This window comes from Centruroides sculpturatus, unplaced genomic scaffold (assembly GCF_000671375.1).
Source record: "Centruroides sculpturatus isolate CEXI.00-Female unplaced genomic scaffold, Cexi_2.0 scaffold688, whole genome shotgun sequence".
Lineage (NCBI taxonomy): Eukaryota > Metazoa > Arthropoda > Arachnida > Scorpiones > Buthidae > Centruroides > Centruroides sculpturatus.
Window position 1 is genome coordinate 27,207 of NW_019385125.1, and position 14,362 is coordinate 41,568.

Below are 14,362 nucleotides of genomic sequence, written 5' to 3' on the forward strand. Positions count from 1 at the left end.
TATGATAAAAAACAAAATTAATACTCCAAAAATATAGCAAATATAGTTTTAAATAATAAAAAAATGCTTTAATGGCATAGGATTCACATAAAAAAAAATTCTTACCCTTTTGTATATTAATTAATCATTATTAGATTTGTGATTGTAATTAATTAATACTAAAAAGCACTTGAGCCTTTTTTCTCTACTATAACATATATTAGGCCTACCACTCCCCAAATAATGGTATATGTAAAAATATGAGGATCTAAGCTGCAGCTTGTTCAGCATGTGTACAGATTGAATTGGATTGAGCAATGCAACAGATGGGCACTCCTGGGGAGCACACTGATTAATTATAATAAACACAATTATAAAACTAATTAATTTTCTTAATGTACACATATCAAGATCCCAAAGCCCGATGTATTCATACTAATCCAAACTCTCACTGTAATTAATCAGACTAATATTTTGCTACAATTAATAATTAGAAACTAAATAATTTGGTACTAGATGTAAGAAACTGACACCACTGTAAGAAACAGTAAGGGTGTGATTATGCAGACACAAGCGAGCAAATTTTCTGAGAGAGCGAGAATATGTGGTGAGAAGAGGCGAGACGCGATAAATATCAAAACCTGTCAGATATGTGCGAGAACCAGAAATTCGCTCTCACGATTGTTATTTCTCGCTTCTCATTTGTGCATGGTTTTCCTTTGCGAAAACTAAATCGCTCGCAACCTCTCTCTCGCTCTAAATTCGCATCTGCATAGTCGCACCCTAAGGCATTGCTGCCCGACTGTGGTCTGCCTTAGGTGGAAGGCACAGTGACCCTCACTTTTTCCTGCGATCTGTCAGGATGATGCAAGAAGTCATTTGGACGTATGAGGGTAGCAGTTGCTGGATGCAGAGAATAACACAGAAACCAAATTTACACAATTAATCATGTCTACTAAAGTATACAACATGCTTACATAAGTATTTCTACAGATGTCTTATTTTTGACAATCTCACGAAGACAGAGGAAAGTTTTGCTCTTTTATGAATGAAAACATAGTTCACTTCACACCAGCATTTAGAAATTAAATATAGGACACTTCCATATTACGTGTTTAATTTCGCTCTTTTGATGTTCACAAAGAAAAAATGAAGCAAAAGGAGAGAGTTTGTCTTTCAATCCTTGTTGTGGCCAAAACAGGAGAAGGGTGATCGTTGCTGTTGACGTACAGTACCTCAGGAGGCTGGAGGGATGTAGTCATGCACATGGAGAAGTTAAGTTCCTGTTTCATTGGTCTAGGCTAGGAGTCAGCAATTTGTCAAGTGAGAAGAGCCAAATTGTCATGGAAACAGGATAACAAAAGTACCAGAGAGCTGCATATATGAAATATACATATGTATATTACAGTTGAGCATTGTTTATCCGAATCAATTGGGGACTGGGGTTGTTCGGATAACTTATTTTTCGGATAACAGATTACGTACAAAAAAATAGTTTAACGTATCTGATGTTGAAACTTTTCTCCGTTGTGTGTTGCTTCGCGTTGAATTTTTGTCGATGTTAAGCCTAATGTAAACTTTTTAAAATAATAATCATGGCTATTGCATTGTTAAAAATTATTTTTTATTTTGTATAAACAAAATATATTGAAAAATAAAAAACAAAAAAATAATATTTTGGAAGTTAATCTAATATTAAAAACGTTTGAATACAGAAACATGTTACATACCTTACATAACGTAGGCCTACAGTTTAAGAAAAAAGTCCAAAATTGTCTTTTGCTTCACAGCCGAGAGTCGCTTTTTTGCCGCTAAATCACACACACGTCTTAAAGACAACAATTGGATAGCATCACATTCTTCTTGCGGTTCTAACCATTTCAGAGCCGTCTCAAGGGAATGAAAAGCTTCCTCACTGGATGGTCCTTTTTCAGCATGGTCAGCGTCGTTAGGCTCTTCCTCATCATCGCAGGGGTCTTGGTCGTCAATGACACTGGAATGATTTCATCGTCCGACAATATTTGATAGTCAGGGTCATTGACATCACAATTGAGCCAGTCTTGAATGTTTTCCTTATCACACTCTTCAAATCCAGAGCAATCTTTAATGAGGTCAAACAGTTGTGATTCAAAGTGACTCTTTGTTGGCTCTTTAGGTGCAGTGATAGACTCATCTGATGGTAGGAGCTTATTCCAAGCTGCTGCTAGTGTACTGTCCTTGACAGTAGCCCAAGCTTCTGCTGCCATGTACATAGCATCCTTTAAGTTAATTTCAGCGTACACTTGCTGAATTGTTTTTTCACATTCTTCCCTGGTTATTACCATACGCAGCAATACCTTCCTGTAATATTGTTTGAAGCTTTCAATGACCCCTTGGTCCATCAGTTGGAGGATTGAAGTAATGTTGGGAGGCAAGTAAACAACTTTAAACTTTCCATTTTCTCTTTCCAGTGAAATGTTTGAGGGATGACTTTGGGCATTATCAATCAACAACAAAACATTTCCAGAATTTCCAGTTTTAATCTGATGCTCTTTGACTTCAGGGGTAAATACAGTGTCATACAATTCTATAAAAATGGTTGTATCCATCCATGAATTCTTTTGATTTTTGTAGGTCATTGGCAATTTTTTTATTCCTTTAAAGCACTGTGGATTTTTAGATTTTCCTACGATTAGCAAAGATAGCCTGTGTGTTCCGGTAACATTTCCACATACCATAACAGTGATGCGTAATTTGCTTACCTTAAAACCAGGTGCTGACATTTCATTCTTAGAAACTAGGGTTTTTGTTGGCATTTTTTTCCAATACAAACCAGTTTCATCTGCATTGTAGACATTGGTTTTTTTGTAGTCCTCCTTATCGATCATGTTCTTAAAAGACTCTTTCAAACTTTCAGTTGATTCGGTATCAGCCAACAGTTTTTCACCCTGGATGTCCAATTCCCTAATTCCATGCCTAGATTTGAAATGCTTAAGCCAGCTGGAAGTTGCTTTAAAATCAGTGTTACCCCCTAGTTTCTTGTTCATTTCAAGAGGTTTTTCGCAAATCAAAGGGCCACTTATTGGTTGTCCTTGGCTACGTACCTGCATGAACCGCGGTAAACTGCAATGTCCAAATCCTTGTTTTCTGCCATTCTCATCATTTTTCTGTGCAAACTTCCGTCTTCACTGTCAAATACACTCACAAATTTTTTAATGGCATCACTGTTCTTTTTAATGTCCGATATTGTGGCATTTCCAACTCCATATTTCTGAGCTAAGCTTGATCCACTAGAACACTACTTCAACTGATCTATTATTTTAAGTTTATCGGAAACACTGAGAACAACACGTTTATGTTTACTGGCCATTGCAAACGTTACAACAAGTACAGAGCGATCTGTTACAAGTAAAAGATTCACGGATCCAAAGTTAATGTCGCTGATGAAAATAGATTTTGATTAACCATGACACACAGAGTCATGGTTACAGAGTCCTCAGAAAAACACCACATAAAAATGCCAGTGCTGCCAGCTAAAATAAATACACAAACACAAAAATATTGGAGTAGCCCAAGACATAGCCAAAGATTGCAGTGCCACAGCACTAGCAAAAATTTAAAATTGCCAACTAAAATGCTTTCGGATAAATGACGCTCTACTGTACATATATGCGGCTCTGATGAATCATAATAATTTATACTGTTAATGTAAATAATAATTTATATTGTTAATTTAAATGTGTGAAATACAACACACAACAGGGGTGCCTCTAGTTTTGGCATAACGTTACACGAACGGACGAACATGTTCAATGGGTTATATATATAGATATATGCTTCAAATGCTACCACTCGCATGCGACTCATATTGATCAACGCGAGTGTGATCATGTGCGGACGGGCTAAAGAGTGCTAGAGAGTATGCCGTATAAGTCGAAGTTTGTTCAGCAGCTCTATCTCAAACTCTATAAGGCTGCTTGAGATGAGGTAAAATTGGAGTTTATGTCCGAAGAGCCGCAAACGTCTATGCAAAGAGCCGCATGAGGCTCGCAAACTGCTCCTGCCAACCCCTGGTCTAGGCAAAGTGAGCTCAATGTTCTGTCACAGGACCTCATTTGTAAACACTCAGGTCCATATTGTAGGGACACACTATCCTGATCTCCATTACCCCATGTCCTTGAAATTTGGGGCTTTTATATCATTTTCACCTGAAATCCCACTTTTTGGTTAATCCAAACAGTGGTCTTCTGTGGCTTGATTGGTCCCTGTTCTGTTGCTAGGGATGTAATTCAGTTTGCGTGGTTGTCAAACACCCCAATTCAGATCGTTCCCCTCTGGGTAGGGCCAAGCTCTTCCCCAAGTGACAGTCCCATAAATTTCGGCCAAATGTGTTTTTCCTGACTCCGAGAAGATGCAGCTGAATTCAATCAGTCCCAGCTGCTGCACCCTCCAAAGGAGCATTCGCATTTTCCACTTTGAACTCTTTGTAAGGTGACCACTGAAATCTCCCTGGCAGCTGATATCCCACTCACCCACACAATCTATGATCGGGCATGTGTCAATTAGGTCTTGGAATGCAACAATTAATTGTATCACATTCCATTTCTTTGCAGACCTGATCCTGTTTATGAAAATAAGTCACTGGTTTATTGGCTTTAGTTCAACAGCAGTTTCCCATCTGAAGGGTGAGGTCTCAACCTCACATAGAGGTAGATATTAGGAGCCATCTCTTATCTAAATTAAGGAAAGAACTAACCTGTTATGGGCTAGTTCTTTTCTTTCATAATGTTCTAAATTATTAAATTATTATAATTATTAATTTAAATAAGAGATGGCACCAAACATCTACCTCTAGTACCAAATTACTTAGTTTCTAATTATTAATTATAGCATAATAATAGCCTGATTAATTATGGCAAGAGTTTGGATTAGTATTAATCTTCTTAATTATTGTAAGAGTAAATCTCAAAATAATATCTTATAAAAGAACATGTTTTTACCTGTAATTGTGCAGCGCATTCTTGTTCTTTATTGCAATCTAAGCAAGCTGCTTTATTAGCTGCGTCAGGAACTCTGAGTGGACCATCGCAATAATTACATTTTAATGCCTAATAGAAATTTGATTGATTAGAATTAAATTATTACAAAAACAACTATATATATAAACTGCATCATAAAATATATGGAAAGATTAAAATTAATAACTTTTAAAGTAGAAATAGAAATTAAGTTATTCTTTTATAAATAGCTATTTTTTGTTCTTAATAATTGATTCTATTTTAATTTTTCTTCCAAACTTCTCTTATATCACTTTCAAATATAAAAAACTACCTTATAAAAATTAAAAAAATACTATTATTTAACTTTATCTTCTCAAAATTAAAAATTTGGAGACATACAGAAAGATAATCTCTTTTTGAAATTATACATTTATATAGTGATAACATAACTTGTTTCATTAAGAGTATGAATAACAATTTCATACGGACCAATTGCACAAGTTTTAATCTCAAGGTTAAATCACTTTGGGATAAACTGACAATTAAGTTGACTGGTCAATTTTGGATAATTAAAATTTATTGTTTAATTAGTGAAGAAACAAGATGGCCAACCAGCACTGACTTTAATGTAGATAATTTTTATTTACAATATTTAAAGGAAGTTTATGTTAATGAAATATCTTTAAGATCACATCTTAAAATGTTGTACAGTGATTGTAAGTCTTGAGAATTTATTTCAATTTAAAAAGCTACAGTTTTATGTTGTCAGAGTTGAAAATCTTACTTTATAATAGTAATGGACAATACCAAAATTTCTTCTCATTCAGATTCTTTTGAACAGTTTCTAAAGTTTTTTTTTTATTTAGAAATATTAATGATTTACATTAAAAGGAAGTTTATGTTAATGAAATATCTTTAAGATCACATCTTAAAATGTTGTACAGTGATTGTAAGTCTTGAGAATTTATTTCAATTTAAAAAGCTACAGTTTTATGTTGTCAGAGTTTAAAATCTTACTTTATAATAGTAATGGACAATACCAAAATTTCTCCTCATTCAGATTCTTTTGAACAGTTTCTAAAGTTTTTTTTTTATTTAGAAATATTAATGATTTACATTAAGAGCAAGGTACATTAATTAATAAACATCAAGCTTAAGAATGGAAAATGATTGGGAAATCCAGAATCAACCTTTCGAAAGAAACCTGAAAATTCTCCATTTATATGTGAATAAGCATACTTTTATTGTGTACTACAAAACGTTCATTTGAAGAAATTAAAATGTTGCTGAAAAAAGTGTTTAAGGCGTTGTTCAAGTGTTTATCATTATAGGTAAACATACTAAATATTAAAAATGATTTTATATTTTTTGCAATTAAAATATAATTTTGTTTATATTTTAAATTTGTTTGCTGACACTTAAATATTAATATTTTTGTCAACTGTTGGTCTCTATTTGAAATTGGCAGTCAAGCTGACTCAATACAAGCTGGGTAGCAACCCTAATATCATTCTATATCATCTCTCCTAATATGGAGACATTACCAACTGATGTCAATTGTTCATCCCTCTGACTATGTAAAAGAAAAGTCCACTGCAACAGATATCACCCTGTGTATGGGGCCTTTCGTGCTCTCTGCTTTGTTGACATAGAAGCTTCCAATAAATGAATACTTAATTCTTAATATCATAATTTAAAAAAATTTGTATTCTTTAACTGAAACAAATAATCTTTTGATTCTTTCTTGAAGACCACTTTCAATCAATCAACTGACCAAAAGCATTAGAAGATTTAATAAAAATACTGCATACTAAAAGGTATTAATTTAAGAATCAGAAATTGTGACAAGATTTGCTCAATTCCATTCTTGAAAAATGCCCAATTTTTCCAATTAATCATCCCATCACTACTTTATAATATGAAATTATTAATTATTTTAATTTAAAGTACTTATATTAAAATATTGTAAATAGAATTCACCAAATCTAATATATATTTTCATATGTAGTCCAATTTGTCCAACACATTTGCTTACTCATTTTTTGCTCCTTTATCTTATTTATTGTTGCTCTCAGTAATGCAGCTGTGCAGTAAGAATTTTTTGGCTAATTGGCTGACTGATGTGTCAAATAAATCTGTGCAATGAGCATAACTTAATTTTTTAGATTAGTGACAAAATCAAATTTATTCTACAGTTAATCTGTAGTTTATATGATAACTTGTGCAAATAGTCCTAAGTAAAATGATCATTCTAGTTATAAACAAGGAGTTATCCATTAATCATGCATACAACTTAAAGGAAAGGGGGATTTGAAAAGTAAATCACTGTACACAATGGGAAGAAAGTTGAGGCATCATCTACATAGACTTTTTTAATGGTATTAGTAGCATATAAATTTGTTCTTATAAATTTGTAAATAGTCATGTAAATAAACTAATATCAGTTCTTTTTAAAGTTATTTTTTTCAATGTCAGAGAATCGGAAACTATTATACATACAATTAATGGGAAAGGGGTCAAAGTGGTTAAAAAAACTGTACACATTATTAATGAAGTCTCAAGATAAATTAAATACTAAAGTTTTAAGGAGCCTAGAATTTTCAAATAGATTAATGTGATTTTGACTTAATAATGTAGACTTTATAGCTCAACAAAAAACCATATCCTAGAAGTCAATGGACAAAAAAATGTCAAGTACTCATTCTCATATATAGTTTGAAATGATTTAATAACTGTTCTTTATTCAAATTATATTAATGATAATCTAAAAATAAGATAAAAGTTTTGAAAAATGTTTAATCAAATAAATAAAAATTTTAAATTTAGTTGATTTTGATTAAAAAAAATTATAGTTTATATTTCAATAAATATTTATTATTTTTGGAAAACACACTATAAACTTATTTGGTGGTATAAAATAAAACGTTTTTTACAACACTTAATTTTTGAAAACAATCCAAAACTAAAAGTTCACAAGTTTCATTATTCTCAATCACTATATTAGAAATTTTATAATATTGGCACACAGTTACATTGTTTTTCAAAATTTATGTGGAAAAATATTACAATTTCATAATATTAACAACATTTTCAATAAATTTTCTACAATAATTTTTCAATGACCATAGAAGAAAAATTTAGTCTACATGTTGCACTTAATGAAAGAATGCTTGATGTACAACAAATAAACTATCAAACAAGAAAGAATTAAAGTAAACAATTTGTTTACATCAATAATTAAAGGAACAATTCCTAACCTTAATAATATAAGTTTTTTTGACATTTTACTTTTTGGTTTGTTAATTTAAATAAAGCTTTTAAGTACTTAATAGTTTAGAACAGAGTACAATAATATTTCATGTATGACTATATACAAATTTAATTATATTTAATATCAATACTTAAATAACATTTAAAATCAATTAGAGATTTAATTTCTATTTCAATTAATTAAAATCAAATAAATAAATTTATAACTTATATATCCATCCATAGCAATATTGTTACATTCTAATACAAGCTATAAAGTATTTTCTTAAAAATTTAAGTCATGAGAAACAATATATATATATAAGAAACAGCTGATGCCTCACCTGAAATCTTTGTTCTCTTTCATCTTCATTGCAACAAGCTTCACATTTGCATAAAAAGAAATATTGTTCTAACAGAGCTCTCTGGCGATCATCTCTAGCCATTCTCCGAAAGTGAGGACCTCAAATTATAAATATTAAATTTACATAAAATTTTACAGAAGTTAAAATCTTAATGTTGTTAATTTTAAAATATTTTATCCACTAAAATTTTAAGCAAGTCAAATAATCATAGAATGTAATCTTACATTAAAAACATTATACAATTTCATATATTCTAGAAAATTTCTATATAAAATTTAAAACAACATTAGTTTTATTTATAATATTGATATACAAACCATAACAATTAAATATTTCAGCTCCTGTTGGCACATCTTTAACAACACGAATAATTAAAGTATTTTTATGAAAGCTGTAAAGAAAATTTTAAATGTTTTTAATTGTATTAAGGCTCCATACACTATTTAAAAAAACTAATTTACTACCTTGATATAATTGTTGGATCACAGGCATGATTCATCAGACTAGCAGTGGGGTATATAGCAGTTGCAATTCTAACTTGCCTTTGAGTTCCCACCGATCCACCTCCTGTCATGTAAGGTGTTGTCTGAAGTTCAGTAATAGCATGAGCATTACAAACTAATTGTAAAATGTGACGTAAAACTAATCCTCCAACATAAAGTTCCAGAGATGGTGGTTTGGGGTGACTGATGGGGCTCTGACGAAAATCAGAAATGGATGCTGGGGATTGAGATCTGCCACTGGACGGTGTATCGGGACGGGAAGAATCCTGTTCTAAAACTTTGTCAGATAGATGAGTACTAGCCATGCGATCTTTAAGATCTATGCCTCTCAACATGAGTTGCTGTGTCCGTGCCAAAAAAATACCCATTTTTTCCAGGAGTATGAGAAGAAGAGCTGCCGTCTACATTGTAAAGTTTATAACAAATTTATGATTAAAAAAATTTACAAATTTAGAATTTTCTTACTTTAGGTTTATGATTTTATATTATTTGACACTAATTATAAAATTTTATATTTAAAAACAAAACAATAATTTTTTTAATCAAAAGCAACCCTACATAACATATTTTACATCTGTTTCATAATTTTTGAGATTTTGTGGTAGATAAACTTATATATATAATATTCATTCTAATAAACAGCATAGCTATAATAAAAAAAATAATTATAGACAGCAATCTATAAGAGTAAATGGGCTATCTACTGGATGAAGATGAAGCTTATTTACACTGAGAAATTGCACATTCTATTCAGCATTCTTACTCTTACTGTATGTTGAAATAAAGTATGTGTATTGAGTGAAGTGCTGTTGTTTGAATAAAATAATAAAGTAAAACGGTTACTGAATTTATTCCATTAATAATTACACCCAATTCAAAGAATGAAAATAATAATCACCTTGAAATAGTAAACACTCTCTAATAAACAATGCAGCTGCAAGATGAGAAAAGTTACAGACAGAACAATGTTTATTATATATTATATATAAAATAAGGTAATTCTTAGATTATTAAATTCTTGAATATTTAGAAAAGAAATTTGTTATTGTATCTGAGAACTGGCTTTTGACATCAATATAAAATATGTAAATGCTATCTTGAAAAAAATGATGTCAGTTTTAGCATCTAAGTTCTTCCATAAAGTTTGATGTGCATGTGCGTATTTTATGAAAGCTGTAAAGAAAATTTTAAATGTTTTTAATTGTATTAAGGCTCCATACACTAATTAAAAAAACTAATTTACTACCTTAATATAATTGTTGGATCACAGGCATGATTCATCAGACTAGCAGTGGGTATATATATATATATACCCACAGTATATATATACTGTGTATATATATATACACACAGTAGAGCATTGATTATCCGAATATCAATCAACCGAAACATCAATTAAACAAAAGCTTTCCAGTTGGCAAATTTAAATTTCCGCTAGTGCTGTGGCGCTGCAATCTTTGGCTATGTCTTAGGCTACTCCAATATTATTTTTGTTAGTGTGCATGTTTTAGCTGGCAGCACTGGTGCCAGCTAAAATGAGAGGGAACTTAAGGATGTGTAAGGATTTGAACAAATTTCAACATGGGATAAGTTAATATATTTTTTCGTACATAATCGGTTATCCGAAAAATCAATTTTCCGAACAACCCGAGTCACCAATTCCCAATTGATTTGGATAATCAATGCTCTACCTTACATACTGTAATAATGTGTGTGTGTGTATATATATATCCACACACACATTATTACAGTATGTAAGGTAGAGCTTGTGTATATATATATACATACATATATACACACACACACATTATTACAGTATATATATATATATACAGGGTTCCTACTCAAATTCCCTGACCTTCACATTTCTTAGTGTGGAATGTCGACATAATAAAACAGCATTTACTGTGAACAATGAGTACATTTATCCCTCTTTTTGCACAGTTAATATGCTTCAAAGACTGCCACATTAAAAAAATACAGTACATACATCCTGTAGAAAAATGTTTGATAGAATCCACAACTTCAGTGTAATGAAAAAATAAGCAATTTACAAACAAACATGAGCATTTTATTTTATCATCATTTATCATTATTATTTGTATGTAAATCTAGTAAATACGAGGTAGCATAATATCAACAAACAGTATTCTTTGATAAACAAATAGTACTATACTGTGCTTAAAATGATGAACTCTTGACTTAGAAACACAATTTTAAAACCAACCTTTCAACAAAAAGAGTAACTTTTTTTAAACAGCAGCATAATTTTAACAAAAAGTTAAATTTAAAATTTTTTAAATAAAGCATTTTTCCTATGTAAAAAATCAATGATTGTATATAAAGAGAAATAGGTGTAAGTTTATACTATACTATTAACTCTAACAAATGCATCTAACTTATTGTAAAATCTTTTTATTTTTTTACAAAATGGAAAATCAAAATACAGAGAAACTTCTTAGTATTAATTCTCTTTTTTCAAAATACGGATAATTAGAAAATAAAAAATGAATTACAATTCACAAAACACAAGAACTATTATATCAATGTAGTTTTAGCTTTTTCTCCTCAAGTGTATTTATTTTCATTTCAATCTCATTTTCAATCTTTTCTTAACATTTTCTTGTGTTGTTTTAAATCCTTAAGAAACCAAACTCTTCTTAAACTCCAGAGGAAAATATACTTTCACAAAAACCTTTGTAACTCCAGTGATACTTGCTTTATACATCAGCGAACGTTTTCGACCCCATCCGGGTCTTCATCAGGCTATGTTTATAAGGAATTCGAATGCGTATGGAACAGAACATTAAAAACGAACTTTAAGCGATTCAAAATTTCGAAAAACAAACTTAAGAATAAACACGGAACGTTGCGCATGCGCAACCACTCATTTGCGAAACAGCGAACACAACCAAAATAGAAAATTCAACAAATCAGTTACGGGGGTGGTTTCCCTCACAACAAAACTTCCACGCGCCTGATATCCCGACTGCATCCCTGTAATTAATGCACGTGCCGCTTAAACCTGCTTTATATATTTCAAGAGTCTCCATAGCTCTCAGTTGATCCGTATGATGAGAGATCCTGATCATACGGGCACTTTGTAAGTCAGCCGTGATTCCCAGTTCCGTGGCAACCGTTGATAGGGCGGTGGTGTGTTTTTTATTGTCAATATTGTATTTATGCTCTCGAAGCCGTTTGTGAAGGGAGCATTTGGTTGATCCCACATAAACCAAACTGTTGTTAAATCTGTCATCCCACATAGGGACGGTATATACCCCGGTGCGTGTTTCAAGTCAATTGCATCTTTTCTGTTGCAAAGCAAGTTGTAAACGGATCTAGGCCTACTGTACGCTATCTTAGTCTTGGTGATGGATGAGATTTCCCTGTATATTTTATCCAGATGGTGGTTGTATGCTATGATTTTTCTTGCACATTTATTATCCAAAGACTCCCCAAGGGAACTGGTATTGTCCCGTGTGTTTGCCTGGGTGTAAGCACGAGCAATGTTATATATTAAGTTCTTATTATACCCATGCTGTGTGGCCATTTCCTGAACTCGCCTTAGCTCAGCCATGGTGCCTTCATAGCTAGAGTGATGCGTGAAAGCCCTCTTAGTTAATGCCCGAAAAGCCGCAATCTTGTATGAGTAAGGGTCCTCCGAGTTAGCTGGGATGAAGAGTGGTATATAGGACTTTTTGTAATAGACCTTGTATGTGATTACATTATTCTTAATTCGAAGGTCCAAGTCCAAAAAATGTGCGGCGGTGTTGCTTTTCTGGTCCAATTTAATGCTCAGGCCACTTAAATCCTTAAGTTGTTGTGTAAGTTTTCTTTTTTCTTCAGCCCTCAATGCTTGCTGCTTCTGAATATTTTTTTTTCTGGTGCAGAGATGCCATATATCGCTGTCTAGATCCTCTGACTGTTAACAACATTTTCTGGTCTATATTTATTTGATCAATACCACCTGCAAAATACCATAATCTTGCAGTTGCCTATCATCCTTCATAATTTCATAATAAAATGTGTCCAGACCATCATCACTCCTTTCACATATGAAGTCCTCAAACTTTGTAGAATAGGATTTTATGGACACTTTATTGCAGAGTATATCATACTGTTCTTTTGCTTTGACAACACATTTCTCATCAATCCTGTTTGTATCATGTAGAACCTCCAGTAAAACATTGAAATACAATTTTCCAATATTTGATTGCATTTTAATAAATTCTGGGTGTAAGCTGCTCAAAGCCTTCACACATTTATACGTGACAGGTCCCTTCTCAATAATCTTTTGTGTCATCACTTTCAGCACATTTTGACAATTTCTTAAAAAACACAGAATATCTTTGTCGCTTACTTTCAATTCGTTTAAAACCTTTTTTGCTCCAAAACCAATATCCAAATTCTTCAGAGGTACCAAGTTTTCATTAGCATTTAAATCTATTTTTAGAAACTGTTTGTCGGTAATCCTGTCATTTTTCACAAACTTTCTCATCAGGTTCATTAATAATTGAACAACTGCTTTATAAAGATAGCACTATCTGGCCAAAAGTATCTGGACACCCAGTGGTATGGACTCGGAGAGTCCTGAGGCATATATTAATATGATGTTGGTCCTCCTTTTGCATCGATGACAGCCTGCACATGTCTGGGGAGACTTTCCACTAGTTTTTGATAGGTGGCCATCGGAATTGACTTTCAGGCATCCATCACAGCTGAAGCGAGTGCTTGCAGTGAGGATAGTCGAAGTGGCAGGCTACGTAATCTGCGTCCTAATTTGTACCAAAGGTGTTCTATGGGATTTAGATTGGGGATCTGAGAAGGCCGGTCCAGTTTTTGAACACCCATTTCGTCAAACCATGCCTGCGCAACTCTTGATGTGTGAATGGAGCAGTTATCCTGCTGGAAGAGAAATGGGCCTTCCCCAAAATATTGCCATAGAGTTGTGAGAGCAGCATTGTCCAGAATGTCCACATACATCTTAGAGTTCATGTTTCCAACCACAGGAACTAAGGGACCCAGGCCAAACCATGAAAAACACCCCCACAACACGATGCTGCCACCACCAAACTTTACAGTCGATACAATGCAGTCATATAAGAAGCACTTGCTGGGAATCCACCAAACCCAGATGCCTCCATTGTACTACCAGATTGTAAAGCGAGATTTATCACTCCAAAGAACACTTTTCCACATGTCCACAGTCCAATGACGGTGAGCTATGCACCATTGCAATCAATGCTTCACATTCTGGAGAGTGATGTTTGGCTTGTGAGTGGCTGCA

The 14,362-nt window shown here is 32.7% G+C and overlaps 1 protein-coding gene and 1 pseudogene across 1 annotated transcript in view; both read right to left on the reverse strand.

Annotated features, from left to right (window-relative positions):
- Positions 1-14,362, reverse strand: part of LOC111635138 (SET and MYND domain-containing protein 4-like) — a 69,428-nt gene that overhangs the window by 10,481 nt on the left and 44,585 nt on the right. The window contains exons 12-15 of the mRNA XM_023379998.1: positions 9,037-9,476; positions 8,890-8,963; positions 8,552-8,670; positions 4,959-5,066 (exon numbers count right to left, since the gene is read on the reverse strand). Coding sequence (XP_023235766.1) covers positions 4,959-5,066; positions 8,552-8,670; positions 8,890-8,963; positions 9,037-9,476 — 741 coding nt within the window. The remainder of the gene's footprint in view (positions 1-4,958; positions 5,067-8,551; positions 8,671-8,889; positions 8,964-9,036; positions 9,477-14,362) is intronic.
- On the reverse strand, positions 1,665-3,520 carry LOC111635139 (annotated as a pseudogene).